The 23,566-nt window shown below is 40.7% G+C and overlaps 1 protein-coding gene across 22 annotated transcripts in view; it reads right to left on the bottom strand.

Moving 5' to 3' along the window:
- OBSCN (obscurin, cytoskeletal calmodulin and titin-interacting RhoGEF) overlaps positions 1–23,566 on the bottom strand; it is a 342,539-nt gene that overhangs the window by 151,810 nt on the left and 167,163 nt on the right. For 19 of the 22 annotated variants that reach the window (XM_074197796.1, XM_074197800.1, XM_074197799.1 and 16 more), the window contains 8 exons: positions 21,694–21,966; positions 19,657–19,923; positions 18,532–18,798; positions 17,416–17,688; positions 14,930–15,199; positions 11,251–11,517; positions 8,375–8,647; positions 1,381–1,647 (listed from right to left, as the gene is read on the bottom strand). In XM_074197796.1, coding sequence (XP_074053897.1) covers positions 1,381–1,647; positions 8,375–8,647; positions 11,251–11,517; positions 14,930–15,199; positions 17,416–17,688; positions 18,532–18,798; positions 19,657–19,923; positions 21,694–21,966 — 2,157 coding nt within the window. The remainder of the gene's footprint in view (positions 1–1,380; positions 1,648–8,374; positions 8,648–11,250; positions 11,518–14,929; positions 15,200–17,415; positions 17,689–18,531; positions 18,799–19,656; positions 19,924–21,693; positions 21,967–23,566) is intronic. The other 3 variants (XM_074197798.1, XM_074197803.1, XM_074197806.1) reach the window with 3 other exon arrangements.

Raw genomic sequence — 23,566 nt, 5'->3', positions numbered from 1 at the left:
AATGAAATGAGGATAATAATCCTTTTACCACCTTTTTTACAGGGTTGTTGTGAGGAAAACATTTATATGTAATTTTAAAGTCCTATAAAATTTTAAAGTCCTATAGACATGTGAACCCTTACTATCTATATAGAAAATATGCATCTCTATTTTTCCCCATTTCTCCCTGGATACTGGTAATTGTATCGAATCCTCCATTGCTTTGGGTATTTGGGGAGTGCACCCAGACCATGGATTTATCTCTGATGAAGTCCCACATTACCAATTGTCCATTAGATATTTCAAACTGGTATTTAAAGCCCTTTACAATCTGGTTGCAGTCTCTCAAGACTTAGTTTACATTGGCCTTGATTTGTTCTCCATTTATTACATTCCATTTCCCATCTGGGGAATACACTTCCCTCCCATCCCTCATTGCCTTCAGCTCTGAAAATCCCTATCTCTGTCAAGGGTCTGTTCAAGTATTACCTTCTATGATTCCCCAGTTATTTCCCCATGAATTTGTTCTATATTCACTCTGAATATTTTGTATTCATTTACCTGCATATATTCTGAATTCCCTACCCCATCGCAGTAAAATGGTAACTCCTGTAGTGCAAGGATAGTTTGACTTAGAATACAAGTTTGACTTGTATTCTCAGGACCTAACATAGTGCTTGAGACCTACTGTAGATAATATTTAATAGATGAATAATGGGGCGGCTAGGTGGCGTAGTGGATAAAGCACTGGCCCTGGAGTCAGGAGTACCTGGGTTCAAATCCAGTCTCAGACACTTAATAATTACCTAGCTGTGTGGCCTTGGGCAAGCCACTTAACCCCATTTGCCTTGCAAAAAAAACACTTAAAAAATAGATGAATTAATAGATGACCACATGTCTATGCTCAGACTAGGGGAGACTGTGTATCTCCATCGTTAGTCTTGGGATTACTATGAGTGAGGATCATATGCTGGGAGCCCTCTGATAGCAGCAATTGTGTCTCTTTCCCTTTTCTGTTCCTTTCCAACATCTACTCCAGAGCCCTCAGCCTGTGGAAGTATTCAGATAAAGGAATTATCTGCTCTCCCCTTTCATTATTACCATATAGTTAAAATATCAAGTACTACAAACTAAACTATGCCAAAGAATAGGAAAATAAGATTTTAGACTGAAAAAATGTCATCTCATTCATCCCCTTCATTTTATAGATGAGGAAACCGGTTTATAGATGTTAAATAACTTGGCACAGGTCATATAACTAGGAAAGTAGCAGAACTGAGGAGATTTGAACTCAGGTCTCTTGGTTCTAAATCTAACCAAGATCTGATTAGCCTTATCCTCTTTCCTCCCTCTTACCCTATGGTGGGCTTTTTGCCTGCCTAGTCCGCAGGCATGCCTCACCTTGGACATCAAGCAGAGCCACCACGCAGGTGCCCCCCGCTTCACAAGAATAGACGCCGCTGTCACGTGGGAGAGCAGGTTTAATGGTTAGCTTGGCTACATTCCAATCCTGCTCAACAATGACGCGCTGCCCGTCCACACAGACCTCTTGCTCATTGATCTTCCATGTGGCCTGTACAGGCCGGGAATACTGGCATATGAATTCGGCCATGCTGTTCTCCTCGACGGTCAGGTCCTTCATGGCACTGACCACTTCAACGGTGGGATCTGTCGGCCAATATGTCAGGAGGACATGCATTAGTGGGGTGGGGTGGTCACCTCCCTCCCCCCTCCATACAGACCACTGTAAATGATGGGGTGCCCTCTGCCTAGCCATGGTTAGTGAGTTTAGAAGCAGGGTGAGCTAGCTGCAAGCTCTATACATGCACATAGGCAAAGTTACTAAGGATGTAAAGAAGTGCCAAATAGCCTTCTGGACTAGGTGAGGGGTCCATAAGATCTCCAAATAGGGGTTATATAACTGGCCAATTTCTCCTACTCAAGACTTCCCAGTTCTGTAAGCAAAGTCAACTCTAATACATTCCCTAAAATCATGGGGGTTAACATGGCATCTTTTGAAAGATGGTAAACTCTGATATTTTCCACTTGTCTTACTGTTCATCTTACACCAACATGCATTATGCCTCGGCTTTGCTGGAATCCTAGAGTGATTTCAGAGTTAAAAAGAAATTCTAGATCTATTTGCCAAGGTACTACAATTGGCCTGGATGCCCTAGAGCATTCAAGACTGCAACTTCTGAAGCAGGGCAGCCTTATGGAAAAGGAAATTCCTCATTTCAGACTAGCAGCAAACAGTTAAGCCTCTGGTCTTAGGGAAGTGATGCCCCTTTGCTCAAATCTCTAAATTGCTTGTCTGAAATGCCCCAGACAGGCGGGGAGAAGTGGTGCTTGTGGACACACACTAAGTAAATATATATCCAGGGCAATCCTCTGAATGTCTTCTGCTGGGAGATGGCAGACAGAGAAATGACAGAAGGAAAGGACGACTCAGGACGACTGTGATCGATCGCAGCAGTTCCCTGTTCATGTGGTCTGTTTCAATTATTGGTGTTATAACTGCCCTGTCCTAAATTCTGCTTCAACTTCAGCTACTAGATAATGCCAAAGGCTTATTACTGTTCCAGTCCTACAGTTAATTACTCCCTGCAGGGATCCGGAGCTTGTTTGTTCCGAACTTTCCTATATCCACTGCTGTTGCCAACAAGATGAAATGCCATATGAGCTCATTAGTTGATTTGCGGGGGGATGGACGTCAAGGGAAGGATCCTGGAGGGCTGCTCTCCATGGTCCCCAGAAAAAAGCAGCTGCTGGGCCCACGCTTTTCTTAGCAGAGGTAGATGAATCATAGGGGTCGCCTGGGCTGGCCAAGCAACAACCTATGTATTCCAAGTCTGAAAGAAGTCAGGGATAGGACTGATGGAAATCGGGCACCCGGCTTCAGGAACATGAAATACATTTTCTAACTTCTTCTCTCTCCTTTGTATGGGGGTTTCATTGGAACTCTAGCCATAGTCCAGTTCAAGACAAAGGATATTTTCTGAGAGAAGGTACTATGGTCTCTGAACCAAGGTAGCCTAGATGCAGGGATGCCATGACTAAAGGAATAGGTTCCGGATATATTTAAGAGTGACAAAAGAGGTTTGAAAACAAATTTTGGGTCCATCTCTGCTGGCTAAGGCACAAGCAAACTTATAGGACTTACTAGACTAGCACAGAACTTTCTAACTAATGCTTACTTTCTAAATAATAAATGTGTCTTAAATTGAACTGAAATGAAGAATGGAGTGATATCCTTATATCCAAAGGAGCTATTGGATAATAAGGGTCTTTTACCATCAGGACTGTCTGGATAGATGACTGAATAATCATTCCCTATTTGACAATTCAGTACCACCCATCTAGACAGAGCCCTACCACTTCACCTGGGACATCCCAAAGTGAACACTGACCACGGTCATCCACCTCTAAGGTGTAGCAGCATCCCTAGCTTGAATTATACAGACAAGGAATCTCGAGTTCTAAGGCTTCATTCACCAAGCCCTAGGTATTCTTTATGCAAATGCCTGACAGGTCTATTAATGCCAATCTTGCATTGTATTTTCTGCCCATTCAGCCAAGAACCAATGTGTCTGGCTTTACTGTAGACCATTTTCAAACTTCTATACAGAAGGAGTACAGGAAAAGTTCTCTGCTAAAAAAATGAGCTTGGTATATGTGTGTATGTTTATAGTCTATTGGTCTGAATATCTGCAATCTCTGAATTTAGATCATAACTTGAGCATTGGGTTTAGATCTGGAAGTTCTAAGTTTGAGTACTAGTTCTTTCACTTAAAAGCTGTGTTACTTTGGGCAAGCTGAGCCGTCTTTCCTTTTTTTCTAGAAAATGGGAGACAATAATATTTGCATTACCTTCCTTTTAGATTATGCATTTTAATAAAAACTCAAGTGCTATAGGCAACATGAATTATTACTATTATTTGAAAAGAAAAAAGTTAAATATTCATTGAAAAATTACAATGATTACAGATTGCATTCAGGTATTATTCAAGCCAAATTTAAGGGGGAAATGTGGCTTGTTTTCAGACTAATATGGTTTGGGAGTCCTCTCAAAAGGTAGTATTGTGTCACCCTGGTCAAGTCACTTAACTTCTTAATTCTCTAGACAACTCTCTAAAACTACTTATTATGCAGAAGATGTTAACATGTATTGGCAGGATTTTTCTCATCTGAGAGTTCTTTATCAAAATACAAGCTGAGGTCCAGCCTCTAGCTCTATGGTATGCATGCATCATATGTTCTTGTATTTACTCTTACTTTCCTTGTCTTTCCAATTATCTAAATCCTATCAATCCTTTAATGCTCAGCTCAAGTCTTGCTTTCACCAGCAAGGCTTCTCTGGCCAACCCAGATCACAGAGATCTCCTTCATCTCAGAATTACTATGATTTACAATCAGTTCCACACAGTGAAATATTTTTACCATACTCTGTTCTATCTGAGCAGAATAAACATTGCTAGGTGGGAATAGAAACCAAGACAGATAGCATCTACTGCTTATAGATATGTTTAAATTATTCATTTTCTGGGGGCATCTAATGAATGGACATACATCCCTGCTGAGCCACTGTCAGGGATATTTAAGAGACTGTAAACAAGGAAGGTGTCATAGGGGTAAAGAAAAACAAATGTTCCTCCCAAAAAGACCAGAGTGGAATCTACTAACTAGAGTCCAATGAGTTTGATTTAAATTCCTGATTAAAGTCTAGAAAAAAAGAATATTAAAGGGATAATAGGTGAGCACTTAGAAAAAGAAGCAGTGATCACTGAAAACCTAAGTGGATTTACTGAAGATGGGACATGCACAACTAAGATCATTCCCTTCTATGTTAGGGTTACTAAGACTGGTAGAACAGAGGAATGCAAAGACTTAGCATACCTAAAAGCCAATAAAACATTTGACACAGTCTCTCCTGCAGCATTTGTGGACAGGATGGAAAGATGTGAGCTAATTGACAGTATGGTTATTTACATTTAGTCTTGGTTGAGTGGTTGGACCCAAAGAAGAGTAATTAATTATTTCATGTCAATCTGGAAGGTCTCTAGAGAAATGGCCTAAGAAATCTGTTTTTGGTCTTATGGTGTTCAACATTTTTATCAGTTGCATTAATGAAGGAAAGCATAGATAGCATGTTTGTCAACTTTTCTGAAGAAAAATCAATTTGTAGCAGACACAAAGCTGGGAAAGGCAGCAAACATCATGACTAACAGGATATAGATCTCCAAAAATATCCTTGTCAGACTAGAATGAGAGGTCACATTGAATAAAATGAAACTACTTAGAGAAGAATGCAAAAGTTTAGACTTGAAAGTTTAAATAAATCAACTTGTTAAAAAAACAATTTCTATAAAAAAGATCTGGGGGTTTTAGTATATGACAAGTTCTGTTTAAATCAAATATGACATGAGATCCCAAAAAGCTAATGCTATTTCATATGATTTTAAAGAAAACAAGATAATCAAGTGGTAATTTTATTCTTCTCTGTCTGGTCAAGCGTGTTCAGTTCTGGGCACTTTATTTTTTAAAGGAAAATCATAAGGGCAGCTAGTTGACTCTAATTGAAGTCACTTCCAACCCTGATATTTTGGGATTAGATGATTGCTTCCAGCTTCAAAATGGAGGATCTCATGACCCCATGATTCTACAATAAAAGGCAGTAGTTGCTAGAGATAAAGCTGGTATTTGTAATTTGTTCTGACCACTTGTCCTAATTTCAGGGCCATTTGTGTCCAGGGAGATTGATGGGCTCCTCAATAGAAATTCATGCAGGACTATGTTTCCCAGGTACCTTTGTGTCAGTAGTACTGGAAGACTTAAGCCCATCTCTATTAAAGTGAGTCAGGATTAACTTTGTGGAATTGTCTCTTTAAGAATTAATGTTCAACACAAATGTATATGTATGATACTCACTAGAAGGTTTGCCATTGAGGGCAGGGGTGGAGGGGTGGGAAGGGAAGGTGGAAGGAAATTATGTAACTTATAAATATGCATATGCATGTGAATGAATATTGAAAACTTTCATTACATGTAATTGGAAAAAAGAAAATAAAAATCAATTGTGAAAAAAACATTTTAAATAAAAAATAGAAAAGGATTATGTTTCTATCCCAAGAATTGGGTTTTGCCTGTATGATTCCTGGGAAGGCGAAGTTCGGAGGTGAAGAAAATTCAGCCTCAGGGTTGGTGCAGTGACCTGAGCGATGAAGTCATGCGGATAGGAAAGGGTTAACTTTGGATGAACCTGACCAAAGACCAGTCTGAGCAGAGAAGGGCAGTGGGTGGTCTGTGGGCAGGAACAGCAGCTCTGCACTGCCCTCTGGAGTATACCATCAACACTGCACCACATGTTTAACCCAAACAGTCCTTTATGCTTCTGATGCCCGTATCATGGGAGGGTCCACATTAGTCTTATATGAAATAATTATTATATCACTTATTATGAAAAAAATCTTAAATTTCTCACTAAGGTATGAATATGACTCTGGCTTCTTAAGGGGAGGCAGGTGCAGTACAAACTCTGATCCTATCAAGTTGGAAAGGCTTTGAGTATGGATCTGGTTTCTTGTCACTAGTGGATGAATTATTTGCATGTGTACCTCAGTCACTTTGTTTTCGTTTGCTGTAGGTTTTGACTGGGATATGTTGTCAAAAGGCCACCATATTAAAGCTGAGAGAAGTTTATCACCACAAAAAGGCCCCAAGAGGATGAATCATTTGTGGGTAAATATGAACTACTAAGGTGGGGTTGGGGTGGGTTGCAATCTGTGTCAGAGAAGAGAGTACCCAAACCAGTAAAAGCATCAATCTTGGTTTTTGTATATTTAGGTCATGGATTCAGTCAGAAAACATGGGTGTGAGTGTGGGTTCTGCCACTTACTAGGGATATGTCCTTGGATGAGTCATTTTACCTGTTTCCTTGTATAAAAATATCATAAAGTATAACATGCACTACCTACAATACAAGAACATTGTGAGGAAAGCATTTTATAATCTTCAGAGTACAGTAGAAAAGGAAATCATCATTACCATATAATATTACATATTTATCTGTGTTCCATCCCCATTGCTAAATCATAGAGCAGAGATGACTCCACACATTTCCTTATTAATATACCTTCCACTGGTGACCACTTACTTCTGTATTTTGTATATAACAAGTACTTAATGAATAGTTACTGAGTGAACAAATAAATGGACTCTGGTTATCAGTATACTTCCTGGTTATGTGTCTATCCCATATCTTTACTGATTTGAATAAAACCTCCTGAAGGAAAGGTTGTAGACATCATCTATCTTCTGTCTCCTTGAGAATATAACACATGTTCCTCTGCTGAATATTCAGTGAGAACAGGACAACAAATCAAAGATGGCTAAGACAACATCTAACATGGTCTCTAGCTTCTGCCCATCTGGGAGGCATCACCACTGGTAGAAGAGGTCATAGCTTGTCCCTGAGAGCCTGCCCAGAGACCCAGGCATAGGGTTCTTGTCCCTTTATTGATGTTTAAAAGGCCTGGAATTACCTTTACAGACTATAAAACCTGATGGGAATCCAGATTGGGACATGTGGAATGAATAGGAAGGGAACTGATTTGCAAGAAAAAGAGATAAGGAAACATCACTGGCACTTTCTAGTTAGGAAGCAAGGATCCTTACCTCAAAAGTGACACCTCCTTTCTCTCACCCCACCTTAGCCCTCTCTCATTAGGTAAGGCACACATATAGACTTCCAAGCTCTAGTCCAACTCTCTCATTTTCCAGATGAAGAAACTGGGGCTCAAAGAGTTTAAGGAACACGCCTAGTCACGTTGTGGTAGAGTTAAGGTTTTGAATATGAGTATTTTCTGAACTCTTCCACAGAACCAAAGCAATGTACCCTCCCTCCTCTGCTTCATGGCAACTGGAAAAAACGGGGAAGGGAAGAAATAATGAAGAGGAAAGCAACGAGGCAAGCACAGTCCTGTGAAGGTCAGGAAATCCTGCCTTCAATGTTTGCAAGGCATTTGACCTGATCTTCCTTCTCTTAGCCCTAAGTTTCCTCACCTGGGAAATAGGGATAAATAAAAACACCTTCCTGCCACGGCTGTTAGGAAGAATGAATGAAACTTGAAATGGGAAGTGCTCTGTGAACTTTAGAACTCTATATAAAATGCTAGACGTTATTATTAATTATTATTATTATCATTCTGTATTTCTAAGGTAAAGTTCCATCCAGGGCTTCCTAAAATAGAGAACCACAACCCCAAAAGAGGTTTAGGCAGATGGTTGGTAGGTGAGGAGGTTCTCACAATAACCTATCGCAGAAGCATGAGCACGAAGGCCACTCAGGGGGGGTGGAGGCAGGAGTGGGGGGAGTCCCCCTCCAAAGCCCAAATACCTTTGATTAATAATTTAGCTGAGGACACGAGGGACCCTGCCCGGAAGGTGATGGTCCCTGAATCCTGGGTCCCCAGGTCCCTGAGCGTCAAGGTGTGGACCGTCCCGCCGTGCACTGAGATGGAAGTGAGGGGACCGTTCTGCAGCAGGGTCCCATCCAGCCACCAGCGGGCCCCACCGATGTCCCTAGCAGATAGCTCACAGGAGAAGGTGGCTGCCTCGCCCACAAAGACGTCAACATTCTGTAACCCGCGCACTAGCCGAACCGCCTCTTCTGTGTGACAGAGTGAGAACAGGGGGAGCACAGGCTGGTTCACCTCTGACCTTTCAAGGACTTGGCATGGTAGGTATGGCCAGAGAAATACATTGTTGGGGTTCTCTATAAAAGGGGGAGGCTGATCCTTGCAGGGCCATCCTGCTTCAAAAACTCAAGGGGAAGAAAATGTTTCCTCAAACTTAAAATCTTATAAAAATGTGAACTGCTATTCTGCAGAGGGCTCCCTCCTTCCCAAGCAGATGTTCCCCTAATGGCACAGCTCTAGCTATTGGGAGGTGCTTCCTTATCTGAGCCCAAATGGGCTCCCTCTAACTTCTAACCACTGGCCAAAGTCCTTGCATCTGGATCAATCTCAAACAAGGTCTATTTTTTTGTCTTCTCTTTGAAAAGGGCTCAGTGTCCCCACTGATGCCGCCCTTTTTTTTATCCTGGTACACTGGACTCAAGAGTTGTACGATTATATCCTGGCTCTGCCATTTACTGTATGACTTCAGTCAGGTGGCTTCCTCTCTCTCTGGACCTCAGTAATTTTCTCATCTCTAAAATGGAGCTAATAACTCACAAACTGCATCGTTTCAGGACTGGGAAGTGAGGATCAAATGAGATAATATCCATAAAGGGCACTGAAGAGTCAAAGGGTTTCATCCATTGGTATAAAAACTGCCTATGTGGTCAAATATATGTTATCTATGTTAACAGAGGACAATGGAAGCCAGTAGACTACAAGTCTACCACTAACATAAACTCAGATTATTATTATTATCATCATTCTCCAGTCAAAATGCCTGTAGACAGGGGCAGTTTTCTGGTTCATTTGCTTGTTGAGTGATTGATAGGGGTATGTCAGTTTTGTTGAGTCTATGGTCCCTCCCCTCTGGTTGGCATTTCATTACCCAGAGAAGTTTAGTAACATGTGAAAGCAGTGATTTGAACTTTGATTTGAAAGTGCCCTTTCCTCAACATTAAAAAAAAAGTATTAAGATCAGTCTCTAAAGCAAGGAGTTTTTAACCCTTTTTTAATTTTATGGGTCTCTCCAGGAATCTGGTGAAGTCTATGGACCCATTCTCAGAAAATTTTTTAACTGTGTAAAATGAAATATATAGTATTATGAAGGAAAATAGATAAGTGAATTATAATTATCAAAATAATTTTTAAAAGTTCTTGGACCCTCTGAAACTGAACTCATGTTTCAACTCCCCTTTATCTTCTTGAATTAGAATGTAAGCTCCTTGAGGGCAGGAGTGATCTGTTTTTCTGCTTCTATCTGAGGCACTTAGCATAGTTTCTGGGATATTGTAATTACTTAATAAATCTTTGCCACCTAGACTTGACTATTCACAGACCCCTAGGGTAACAGTATATATACTGGATTCAGAATAGACCTGAAAATGCAAAATAATGTACAAAAACTTACCACTGTCCATAAACATTTCAGGAAAGGCATAAAGGATCCCTTTGGGACTTGTGGACCCTTTAGATCAGGGGTGGGGAACTTTTTTCTGCCAAGGACTATTTGCATATTTATAACCTCATTTATGGGTCATACAAAATTATCAACTTAAAAATTAGTCTATCTTTTGCCAAACATCCAATTAATTTCCCCTTAAACAATTCCTAGATTTACTGAATTTTAAGCCCCAATCGTTGTTGCTGTGGCAGTGCCAGACCAAATGATTTCATGGGTCAGATGTTTCCTGCCCTGCTCTAGATGGATAGCTCATGGCAGAGTGAAAAGAGCCTTGGTGTCAGTTAATTTATATTTAAGTCCTGGCTCTGACATTTAGTAGTAAAATGATACTAGAAGTATCTCTTTTCCCTAAGTCTCAATTTTTCTCATCTAGAAAATGGGGATAAAAATACATATACCACTTACCTTATCAACCCGTTGGAAATCTCTAGTTCTTGAAATTCTCCTCTTGCTTAAAGATCAAAGCTCAGGTTCTATCTCCTTATTGAAGCCTTCTGTGATCTACCCACATTGGACACTGACCTTTACCTCCTTAAATTTTTGTGGATTACTTTGGATGGCTCTTACCTTTGGTTCCATCACAACATTCTTAGTATCATATTTTTTTCCATGTTATTTTCTTCCCACCCCTGTTCCTTGGTAGATTGTAAACTCATTGAAGTCAGAGACTGTGTTAATTTTCACTTTTTTAGTACACTACTTCATACCAATTTTTTTAAAGTGTTGATAAAGAACCTTGTCTATAGCATATGAAGTCTGTAAACAATTAAATTCATTTCTTTCCCCTCAACTATTGACTAATTTCATATGCACCTCTACCCACTAAACTTAGACATAATGGACTCATAGATTCTTTCTCCTAGAGTTCATGATAGAGGTGAACAACTTGGAAGGCAATCACATTCTCCCACAAAACGTTCCTTGAGTAGAAGCCAAATCTCAGATGGACAATGGTCCAGTCCAAGTACAGCCTGGGGTTTCATCCTTACATCATGTCAACAGAACCATATTATTTTCTTAGGTCACCACAAGAAGGGTGCCATCAGACATCACCATCCATCTAAGAACACTGACCTTTGGCATTACCCTTCTTCCTGTCCCAACCTTCACCTCTCACCACCCCAGTCTTACCTTGTACAGAGACAGTGGCCGTGCTCTGCTTGTCTCCCACAATGCAGGTGTAGGCACCAATGTCTTCTGGTTCCAGCATGTGGATGATGAGTTCAGCCTCGGTACCCACCTGGCGGATCTCATACTTGGCACTGGCCTTTAGGACCTGCTCTCCTTTTCTCCATTCCACAGGAGTGTCAGGTGCAGAAATTTTACAGTGCAGGATGGCTGTTCCTTGCTCTGTTGAAATGACATCCTGGAGTTCTTCTTGGAAGTGGACAGGTGTCACTGTTGAAAGGAATTTCTAGTTCAGTTTATTTCAATGAACATTTGTTCAAAATATTTAATTTGGAATTAGTTTAGATAAATTTGTCCAACCTTTTGTTACTTTATAGGCTCATAGGATCAAGAGTTGGTAGGGAATGTTCTTAGAAATCATCTTATCCAAACCCTTCATTTCCCTCAGCACACTGCCCCATGCCCTGGCTTAATCAGATCAGGTTCAATATTGAGAAGAAATCCAAAGATTAATGTCCCTTTGGCTCATTATGTCCTTATCCAAAATTTGCTCTAAGAAAAACTCTGAATAGTTTGTCTAAATAGTCACAGAAGAATCTCCACATTCTAAGCAAGTAATCAAGGTAACAATGTCTATATTGAGGACAGGACAGCTTTTACTTCACCTCATAGAAAACATAAAACCTTTTCTAAGGATTATATTATAGGAATCCATAAATAATTCAGGAAACAAATCTGGCCTTAATAATTGCCTAGCTTGTGTGACCTTGGGCAAGTCGCTTAACCCTATTGCCTTAAATAAATAAAATTTTTAAAAAATCGCGAACTTAACAATAGTCTATAACCAATCCATTCTTTTCTTTTGAATCTCACTACTGCCAGGGTCCTAAATCTTTCATAAAACTACAACCTATTGACTCCTCTCAGAAGTGAAATACACTTGGGGCTGTTAGTGTAGTTATTCCCAAACAGTTCGTGAAACCCACTTTTCACCCAAAGACACTTATATGGGCTTCTGGTGTTACGAAAATGTTCTGTCTATAGTTTGGATAGAGTGCTGGGTCTGAAGTCAGGAAGACCTGAGTTCATATCTAGCCTTTGACACTTACTAGCTGTGTTACTTTGGACAAGTCACTTAACCTCTGCTTGCCTTCATCTAATGAAGAAGAAAATGGAAAAACCCAAGTTCTTTTGCCAAGAACTCCTCACAGATAGAATTGGTATGCTATATAATCTACAAAGTCACGAAAAGTTGGACACAACTGAACAACAAAAAGGAAGGGAAAGAAATGAACTTAAAGTTTGTTGTATAAGCAGACTTCTAACCTTCTAGGGCTTTTACTTTCCCTCATTATAGTTTTAGAACTAGATAAGATTTCAGAAGTCATCCGGTTCAGTGCTCTCATTTTATAGATGAAGAAACATGGCAATGGTAGATTTAGAGACTTGTCCAAGGTCTCACAGTTAATAAATGTCAAATGCAGAATTTGAACCCCAAATGTTTTGACTCCTGCCCATACCTTTCAAAGGCAAATACAATCAAAGTCTCAAATAAAGGCTCATTTCCCTGGTCACGCAAATCTCTTAATCAAAAATTTTATCAGTTGGCTTTAATTAGAAATTAGCACATTTCTGACACATCTTAACGGAAATCAAAGCAGATGGTGTAGAAATTCATTTATCTTCAATCCTCTAAAATCAGAAATCCAGTGATTTAATTAAATCTAATTACCTCTTTTGTCTCTTCTTGCCCATTGAGATTCATCTCTCTCCTAATAACTCTCTGACCACATGGCTCTTCTAGAGTACTTTGTCTGAGCCACACCTATGATCTCTTACATTTTCCCTCTTTATTGTATTATTTTTTTTTGTATGTAGTTATCCCTCTAATAGGAGCCAAAGTTCTCAATAGCAGGGATTATGTCATTAAAAAAAAACAAGCAAACCAAAAAACTTAGTATCTTTCCTAGCATCAGGCACATAGTACAAACTTTGCTGAATTGAACTAATTGAACTGTTTTGAATTTCTTGGTTTTTTTGTTTTCTGGGTTTTTTTTTTAGGTTTTTGCAAGGCAAATGGGATTAAGTGGTTTTCCCCCAGGCCACACAGCTAGGTAATTATTAAGTGTCTGAGACCAGATTTGAACCCAGGTACTCCTGACTCCAAGGCCAGTGCTTTATCCACTACGCCACCTAGCCACCCCCTGGTTTTGAATTTCTTACTAAGACAGCTCATTTTACCCTGTCTAATAGGGACTCAACTTTATAAAAGGGTGTTGATATGGAATTTTGTCTACAGCTGTTTGAAAGTTTAAGCAAACCAATATGATCAGAAAGGAAAATGATCAATACCGGAAGGGATGTGGGAAATCTGGGACACTAATACATTGTGGGTGGAGCTGTGAACTGATCCAAACTTTCTGGAGACCAATCTGGAATTATGCCTAAAGGGAAACAAAAATGTGCGTACCCTTTGATCCAGCAATACCACTAGTGGGTCTATACCCTGAAGAGATGAGGAAAAGGGGTAAAAACATCACTTGTACAAAAATATTCATAGCAGCTCTGTTTGTGGTGGCAAAGAAATGGAAATTGCAGGAATGCCCATCAATTGGAGAATGGCTGAACAAATTGTGGTATGTGTATGTGATGGAACAGTATTGTTCTATTGGAAGCCAGGAGGGATGGGAATTCAAAGCCTGGAGAGACTTGCATGAACTGATGCTGAGCAAGATGAGCAGAACCAGAAGAACACTGTACCCTAACAGCAGCAAGGGGGTGATGATCAACCTTGATGAACTTCTCATTCCATCAGTGCAATAATCAGGGACAATTTTAGGGTATCTGTGACAGAGAATACCATCTGTTTCCAGAGAAAGAACTGAAAACCTGAGTTCAAATCCTGTCTCAGACACTCATTAGCTGTGTGACCCTGAGTGAGTCACTTAACATACTACCTGACTCAGTTTCTTCATCTGTAAAATGTGGTTATTAACAAATTTAATTTTAAAAAAGTTGTCTTATGAACTACATAATTTTGCTATCTCTAATATTTTATTTTTGTCTCAAGGATATGATTTTTCTCTCAACACATGCAATTTTGATCAATGTATAATACAGAAACAATGTAAAGATTATCAGAGTGCCTTCTGTGGGGGGGGGGGAAGAGGAAGAGAAGGGAGGGTGGGGGAAAAATGTATAAAATTCAAAGTCTTACCGAAAAATGATAGGTAGAAACTACTATTGTATACAATTGGAAAAGAAATAAAATATTTATCTAATAAAAAAGAAAGTTTAAGCAAAATTAAATTCACTGATTCTTTCTCATCTGTTCACCTATTTTATATCCATCCTCTACCCAAAAACATAAATACAAAAAAACTCTCCTTTAAAATTTATGATGCAATTTCTAGGGTTAACAACTTGACAGGTACCTCCAAACAGGCAAAATCTCAGGCTAGACCAATGGTTTATCTTAAGTATGACATTTGCTATTTATTTAAGTGGTCTCAATGGAGCTAAGTTATCTTCTTGGGGCATGTTTCTGGAACTCAGATCCCTGAGATGAGCATTAAGGATGTTCGTTTGGCCACTGTAGAACAATGTGCCCTCAGAAAAAAACCATTTATCTAAGAATTCTGAACTTGTGATCCTGCCTTGTTCCACCCTCCCCCAATTTCACCTTGTATGGAGACAGTGGCCGTGCTCTGCTTGTCCCCCACGACGCAGGTATAGGTGCCGACATCTTCTGCCTCCAAGGTGTGGATAATGAGCTTGGCTTGGGTGCCCACCTGGTGGATTTCATATTTGTTGCTGGCCTTTAGGACCTGCCCTCCTTTCCTCCATTCCACAGGGATGCCAGGTGTGGAAATTTCACAGTGTAGGGTGGCTGAGCCTTGCTCTGTTGAAGTGACATCTTGGAGTTCTTCTTGGAAGTATACAGAAGGAGCTGCTGGAGGGAATTTCCAGTTCAGGTCAGTTTAATTCACATTCATTCAAGACATAGCTAACTTTGCTGTGGTTTAGATCAGTGAGTCCTGCTTTGCTCTTCCACAATGTATCTGAGAATTCCAATCCACTGGGACAGACCAGAGACTCTCTGCTCTAAGTACTAGTACAGTCACCCTATTATTCATCTTTTCACCTGTGTCACACAATAGCCCAGGTAAGCCTTAGGCAGGAAGGACTTGCCTTTGAATTCTGTATTGACCCTTAGTGACTGTGGGCAGGCCAGCTAAGCTACCTAGGCTTTGTTTTCCTCCTCTTAAAAAAATAAATAGTGCCCATTGTACCTACAATGTAATACGTATAAAGTGCTTTGTAAACCATAAAGCCCTAGAAACATGTCTTTGGTGCTCTGGCACAATTTCTGGGGAAAATACTGCATATGTCGTCCCAAGACCTGACTTCCAATCCTAATTCTGACTTTATTTTTGTGTAATCTTAGGCAAGTGACTAAGTCATCCCAAGTCTCAGTTTCTGAATCTTTAAAGAGAAGGTAAAAAAAAAATTTGTCATCACCTTATAGGAATTTAATTGCTGTATGAATGTGTCATTTTTATTATATTTACAAGAAATCTTTATTGCCAGAATTAGTGTTATTGTTATTGATAATAATAATTTCAATATCATAGAATCATGGATTTTTATCCAGAAGGAATCATCGAGGTCATTAAGTCTTACACCCTCATTTTATGGATGAGGAACCTAAAGAAGACAAGGTTTAAGTGATTTGCCCAAGATCACATGGATAGTAAACATCTGGGATGGGATTTGAACCCAGGTCTTTTTTTGTCTTTGTCTAGTGCCTTATTCACTATCCCCTGCTGGCTTATAAAGTGATCTACAGCAATCTGTAGAAGTAGTTCTATCAATTTAATAGCAGAGGAACCTGAGGCTCTGAGGGAAGTGACTTGCTCAGGGTCACACAGACAGGATTGAACTTGAGGATTCTGATTCCATAGTCAGCTATGCTTTCTACACATTTATATGGGTGTGTATCTAATGCTCTAGATGTGAAGAGGGCAGAAAGGTGAATGGGAGGAGGAGGAGGAGGCAGTAAATTACAGAAAAAGCCAGGTGGTGCACTGGGTAGAGCATCCGATGTTCAGGAAAACCTGAGTTCAAATCCTGTCTCAGACAGCTGTGTGACCCTGAGTGAGTCACTTAACACACTACCTGCCTCAGTTTCTACATCTGCAAAATGTGGTTATTAATAATACCAATCACCTGGGTTCATGGTAAGGATCAAATGAGATTATTTTGAAAAGCCCTTGACAAACCTAAAGGATTACATAAACGTTAATTATTATTTTGTATTTAAAACATTCCAATCAGTTAGTAGGCTTGCTAGAATATGGCTCCAGAATGGGACACAATCCTCCACATGGCCTGGAGCAGAATAAGAACTCTCAACCTCACCCCTCCTTTGTTTCAGATCCCCTGCATCCATTAGCATGCCCCAGTGCAGGGTGGCTAGTTGATGCAGTGGATAGAGCACCGGCCCTGGAGTCAGGAGGACCTGGGTTCAAATGTGACTTCAGATACTTAATAATTACCTAGCTGTGTGGCCTTGGGTAAGCCACTTAACCCCATTGCCTTGAAAAAACCTAAACAAACAAATAAACATGCCCCATGTGTGCTTTTAGCTGTTCCCATTGCCATGTTACAAGTCCAGGTCTTCATGGTTGGGAGTGTGTGGACACCGAAGGGAGAATGGACAGGCCACTCAGAAAGGCAAGCTAGAGAGGTTGGCAACAACATCAGGAGGATGGGCAAGTATGGGTCAGAGACCTCAAAAAGAACCCTGAAGGAGGTCTAAGTCCCCATTTTCCACATGAGGAAACTGAGGCCTAATCTAAGAGAAGTAGTCTGCTCAAATTGACATAATCAGTAGATAGCTGAGTCAGATTAGAACCCAGGTCCTCTATTCCAATATTCTTAAATGATTGAATTAAAAACCACACTGTGACAACTGATTCTGCATTGCTTATGAATTGCTTATGAATTTCTGAAGATCCTAGAGGAAATAATAATTCATTCTCACACAAAAGAAAAAAATCAGTGCAGTTGCGAATTGTTACAAGAGGCGGAGCCAGTGTCTAATGACCTAAAGAGTTCTAGGAGTCTAACTGGAAACTTCCATGGAGATGGGTGAAGGTGGCTGACCTGTGACACAGAGCTGGGCCTCAGAGCTGCTGGTACCCACATGAAAGCTGACAACTCCTGCATCCTCGATGGTCACCTTCCGGAGAGTGAGTGTATGGAGGGTGCCTCGCTCCACAGTGATCTCATTCATCTCATTGGACTGGAGGGGCACGCCGCCCAGGCGCCACTGGACCTCCTGCCTGGGGGCCCTTGACAGCCTGCACACAAACTTGGCATCCTCCCCCTCACACAGTTTCACATCCTGAAGAGGCTCCACAATGCTCACCTCGGGCGCTGGGGAGGGGGAGGCACAAAGACATTAGCTCATTAAGGTTGGGAAGGAAGCTGCTTATCACTTCTCCCAGCAACCTGAGAACTAGCTCCCTAAGGTCAAGGTTGAGGTATTCCCCATCAGCCCAGGGACTCTCCAAGGTGAAGGTCCATGTTTCCTCTACATGTGGTTTCATGGATTCATAGACAGAGTCAGAGGAGATACACTTTAGAGACCAATCTTTCTCATTCTAACCCTTCTCATTGGATGGGTGAGGATAATAAAACCCAAAGAATCAAAATGGCTTGCCCAAGGTCACAAAACTATATGGAGGAAATGAGGCCTGGACTCAGGCCTCTTGACACCTGTCCAGGGCTCCCATAGCTCCTAATCTAGTCCCAGGACCTACTCAACATACTTAACTGATTGAATTAAAAACCGTACTATGACGATCAAATGATTTTGCATTGCTTATGGATATTTGCATCCTAAAAGAAAAGGCAGTTGGGAAGTTAAAACTAGTAGTTTTAAGAAACAACTTGAGTTTTCATCTTGACTGAGAAACTTAATAGCTGTATGACCTTGGATGAGACATTTAACATCTTTGGCCCTCAGTATCCTCAAATGTAAAAAGAGATCTCTCAGCTTCCTTATAAGCCTTGACATTCTATAAGGTAGTGATTTTCTGAGATCTCTGGTCTTTGAAAATTTAAAGGCTCTAGTTCAACCATGTCCTATTAAAGCCAGACTTGGATTCCTTTGATGGTAGGTTCATGGTAGTACAGAGAAGGGACAATGTACAGAGAGGGTAAAGTTGGAATACAGGGGGGATGGGCAATGGGAAGGGAAAATCATCCCGTTGTCACCTGTGATGCTCAGAGTAGTTGTTGTCTGCTGGTCCTTGGAATCGCAGGTATAACTGCCAGCATCTGAGGGTTGTAGATCTCGGATGACCAGTTCCACCACCACCCCATCCTGCCTCATCTCATACTTGGCGCTGGGCTGAAGCCTAACAGACCCCCGTTTCCAGAAGACTGGGGCATCAGGCTGGGTGAGCTCAGCCTGAAGAATGGCCACAGCTCCCTCTGGGGCCACTTGGGGCTGGAGCTCTCTCTTGAAGAGGACTGGAGAAGCTGGAAATACAGTGGACAAACATATTGGGTCCCCCTCAGGGTCAGAGCAGGAACTCTGGCTGCAGATTAGCATTAGAGCAGGGAAGGGTTCTGATTGACTTGGAAGCCAGGACACAACTGACTCCATGGCACTCCTGGGGACAGATATACTTCATCCCAGAAGACTGATTGCCTCCTATGTCCTACAAATTATTTGGGGGCACAGAAGCATATAATCTATTAGAATTGGGAGGGTACTTCAGAGATCATCTAGTCCAGTTCTTTCATTGTACAGATGATAAAACTGAGACCCAATAGATAAATGACTTGCCCAAGGTCACACAGCTAATAAACATCAGTTTACTGTGTAACTCTGGGTAAAATATACACCTTCCTATGGATCAGTTTTCTCAGCCATTGCATGGAAACAATGTTCTCTTTTCCAACCTAATTTCCAGGATCATTGTGAGGATAAAATGAGATAAAATTTGTAAAACAAACAAACAGCACAGAGTCTGATACTTGATAAATACTTGTTTCAAAAAAAGAGAGAGAGAATGGAGGCCAAATATTTGTACTGTTACGATTCTTCTACTTGGGGTAAGTTCTTCCCTAACTTTAAATGAAAATCTTGTCAAGTCTACCCCGTCAATCAATAAACATTAATAAATTGTCTAATATGGATCAGATACTGTGGTGCTAAGGGTGAGGGATACAAAAAGAGGCCAAAGACAGTCCCTGCCCTCCAGCAGCTTATAATATAAAGGGCAACTTGCAAACAAATATACAGAAAATGAGGAGCACCCAACCCTGTGCAAGCCTTCCCTCTCCCTGCCTTTTCCCCACCAAGGTCCTTGTCCCCTGCCACCTTTCTCCTACCGAGAATGGTCAGAGCTGCTGTCGTCTTCTCCTTTCCACTCTGGCACGTGTATTCCCCCTCATCGTCAGTGGTGAGCTGGTGGATCTTTAAGGTGTGGATGGTGCCCTGCTGTTGGAGCTCGTATTTGGTACTGGGGGTGATCTTCTCCCCACCCTTCCTCCACTCTACTTGAGCCTCAGGAGATGCCACCACACAGCGCAGCATGACTGAGGAGGCTTCCTTGGCCTCTGTGTTCTGCAGCTTCTCTGAGAAGGCAGGAAGTGGGGCTGGAAGCAAGGATAAGGGGTAAGAATAATGGGGAGCCTTAGGAGCATTGATTCAGGAGGTTTTGGTCCCTTGAGTGTCTTAGGGGATATCTTGTCCAATCCTACTCTCCAAACCTCTCAGCTGCCCATCACTAAACTACCCAACATTCATTCATCTAACATTTATTAAGCACTTATAAGCAAAGATAGATGGCCTGAATTGGAAGTATACAAAGGTTGATTTAAACCAGACCCTGTTTTCAAGTAGCTAACAATTTTTTTTTCTTCTGGTGAGGCAATCAGAATTAAGTGACTTGCCCAGGGTCACTCTGCTAGTTACCAGATCTGAATTCAAGTCTTCCTGATTCCAGGCCTGGCACTCTCTCCCCTGTGCCACCCAGTAGCCCTGTTCCATAGTGTCTTAAAGATTGCAAAGTGTTTTCTTTACAAAGATTATATCATTTAATCCCCACAATCTTGAGAGATACGTACTAACTTATAAAATGGGGATCCATTTTATAAAAGAGGAAACTACAGCTTAAGAGATAAGTGACTTTCCCAGTATCACACAGCTTCTAATTATCTGAGGTAAGATTTAAACTCAGATCTTCCTGACTCCAGGCTCAGAGCTCTAGCCACTGAACCACCTATCGGGGAGAAAGGGGAAAGAATTTCACAGAGCAAGTTGTTAGGATTTGAATCTTTCTCTGTATATACCTCATATTTATATGGTACTGGAGGGTTTTAAAAATACTTCTTTCATAATAAACCCTGAGACAGGTGGTAGAGTTATTATTTTCTTCATTTTAGAGAGGAAGTAATTGAGGCTCAGTGAAGTCGTTTCTTATTCAGAGTCATATGGTGTCATGTCCTCTCTCCTCAACTAGACTGTCACCTTCTTGGTACTGCACCCAAGGAAGCAAGGGTATGCTGGTATATATTTAACAACCACCTTGGATGGGGGGGACAAGAAATGTACACACTGTACACACAACACACTTTTCTGACATTTTCTTCACCACTTTGCTATCTCTAGACAATAGATCTTCTTCTTGATTTGTAGTATTTACCAATTTCTGAGATGTAAATGTTCACTCTGAAAATTTAACCACCAGCTCCAGCTCTAGTACAACACTATTTATGGGGTTTGTCCCCTATTACTAGAGCTCCCTCAACACATCTCCACACATGTAAATCCACATCCATCAAGGTTCAGTTTAGGGGCTACCTTTATCACAGAGCCTGTCCTGATCCTTTATCCTACTCATTCCCCAACTTCCAGCCAAAAGTGATGTCTCTTTCCTCAAGTTCCAAGGACACCATGTTCCCAACTCTTCTTTGCCCCATCACAGCTTAACTTGCACCATACTCACTTGAGAAATGTTACATTCCCACTATTATTAGGATGTAACTCCTCCAAGGCAAAGTTTGTATCCTAAAACATCCTTATTATCATCAACACTCAAAAAAAGAGTCTGGCAGGTAGTAGGACTTAATAAAATGCTCATTGACACATACTCAATCTGAACTTTATATCTCCCCCAGCAAATATTATAATATTCTATACCAAACTGTATTGATTTTAATTATGTTGTATTGTAACTGTAATACTGTTGTTTAACTAGTACACAGTAGTGTGCTATGACATGATAGATTCTCAGTGAATACTTGTTGATTGGGAATTTTTCAACATCCCATTGTTGACCCATTAACTTCATTGTTAGAAGTTTCTGTTCCTTCATATCCTTGTTTTCTCCCACTCTTCTTCCAGACAGGGCCCAACCCCGTTACCTTTAACAATGAGTTCAGCTGTTGATGTGTGGCAGCCCACAGAGAAGGAGATGGTGCCTGTGTCCTCTGGTGTGACATTCCTCAGCTTCAGCATGTGTGTCCGACCTCCCACGACAGAGATCTCATTCATCTCATTGGTCTGCAAGGCCAGGCCCTGCAGCTTCCATTCAACATTCCCTGCCTGTTCCCTGGATACCTCACAGCGAAACTCAACGTCCTCATCAGCAAACACCTCCATGTTTGTCAGTCCTTTGATGATGGTCACTTCAGGCTCTGGGATAAAGACAAAAAGCAGGGAGGAGATGGGAAGGTCACTTAGAATTTCCCTCAGACTACTCTAGCATCTTCACCTTTGATCCAGATTGGTTAGATCAGCCTCTTCTCATGAGTGGGAAGGGGGATATGCAGATCAAGATGTTCATGTGATTAATGATTATAGCCCCTAACTCCTAAGAAATTTTACTAACTCCTGTGCATAGTTTTTTTTTTCCCCTCCCTTAGTATTATCTCAGAATATCGACCACTTTGCTCTTCCTAATAATGACTTCTTGGGGAGCCCATTTGCATCCTTTGACCCATCTCAGTTGACAATTCCTTGACAAACACCAATCATGAATTATTTCTTTTCTCTACCTTCTTTGCTTCTGAATGAAGCTGAAGAAAACTGGATTGGAAAGAAGATTGGTAAACACAGTGATGTCCCCAAGGAAGATATTGGTGAAGGACCTGTGTGTTGTGCCCTTATAATTTTTCATCGTTCATGGTCACATATGTGTGTGGAGATGGCATTGGATTTGAAGTCTGGCTTCTACAACAAATCTCATGACCATTTCCCTCTCCTGGAAATTCATTTGGAGACTAAAATTTCTGATTATTTTTAGGGGTTTTTAACTTTTGGTCAAGAAAATAAAGATCTTAGGGCATTTGTGGAGTTTTCATTACTGTCATTTCCAAAATGAAAGATGATTTGGGAAAATGAAGAATTGGTTAAGGAATGCTACCTGTCAATAAGATTTAGTTTTCTAGACCATGGCATAAAATGCAGGAATGGTCAGGGAATGGAGTATACTTCATAATGGCTAGTAAATATAAATCTTCCTGGAGCCTGAAGAATCTGATCAATAATGATCATTGAAAATGAAAGGGGAAGGGAAAAGAGAAAACCACACACATGGTAAGTCTGAACAGATACCACAGAAAGAAGGAGAAATATGGTAGTAGAAAATGGCAGATTGTTCTCAAGATATGGTATTCCATGAAGTCTGAGTTCAAACTCAGAATTTCAGCTCTCTAAACATTATAAAATAAGGGTAAGAAATGAGGTAATGAAGATATTTTAACATAAAGGGGCAAATTTGAACTCAGAAATGTCCTTAATGTTTGTTGGGATGAAAATAATCATAGGAATATGGAAAGATAGAAGGATAGGGACTATATATATGATTGGCATTGTCACAGGAGACTACCAGGTGAAGAAATTAGAAAGGAAAAAGTCATTGGCATAGGAGACTCCCAGGTGAAGAAATTAGAAAGGAAAAAGAAATGCAGGCAGTAAGTGAAACTTTAATGAAACATTGATTTGGGGAGAATGAACTTAAAAGTATCTCAGAAAAGGATCCTTAGAGTACTATGTCTTAAAACTCCACAGAGCAGAGAATCAGTCCAAGAAACATGGAAGGCTCTCAAAAAGGAAATGACAGACACTGTGCTTTAATAATATCACTTTGGAAGTCATGTGGAAGATGGATTATAAAGGGGAGAAAGTTCAGGCAGAAAGACTAATTAGAAGTTGGCGGCAATCATCCAAGAAAGATAAGGCCTTGAAGTAGGGTGATGGCCACATTGCATGGAGTGAAAAAGTTTATGTCAAAGG

The sequence above is a fragment of the Macrotis lagotis genome, chromosome 8 (assembly GCF_037893015.1).
Source record: "Macrotis lagotis isolate mMagLag1 chromosome 8, bilby.v1.9.chrom.fasta, whole genome shotgun sequence".
Lineage (NCBI taxonomy): Eukaryota > Metazoa > Chordata > Mammalia > Peramelemorphia > Peramelidae > Macrotis > Macrotis lagotis.
This window is presented reverse-complemented; position numbering and strand designations above follow the sequence as displayed.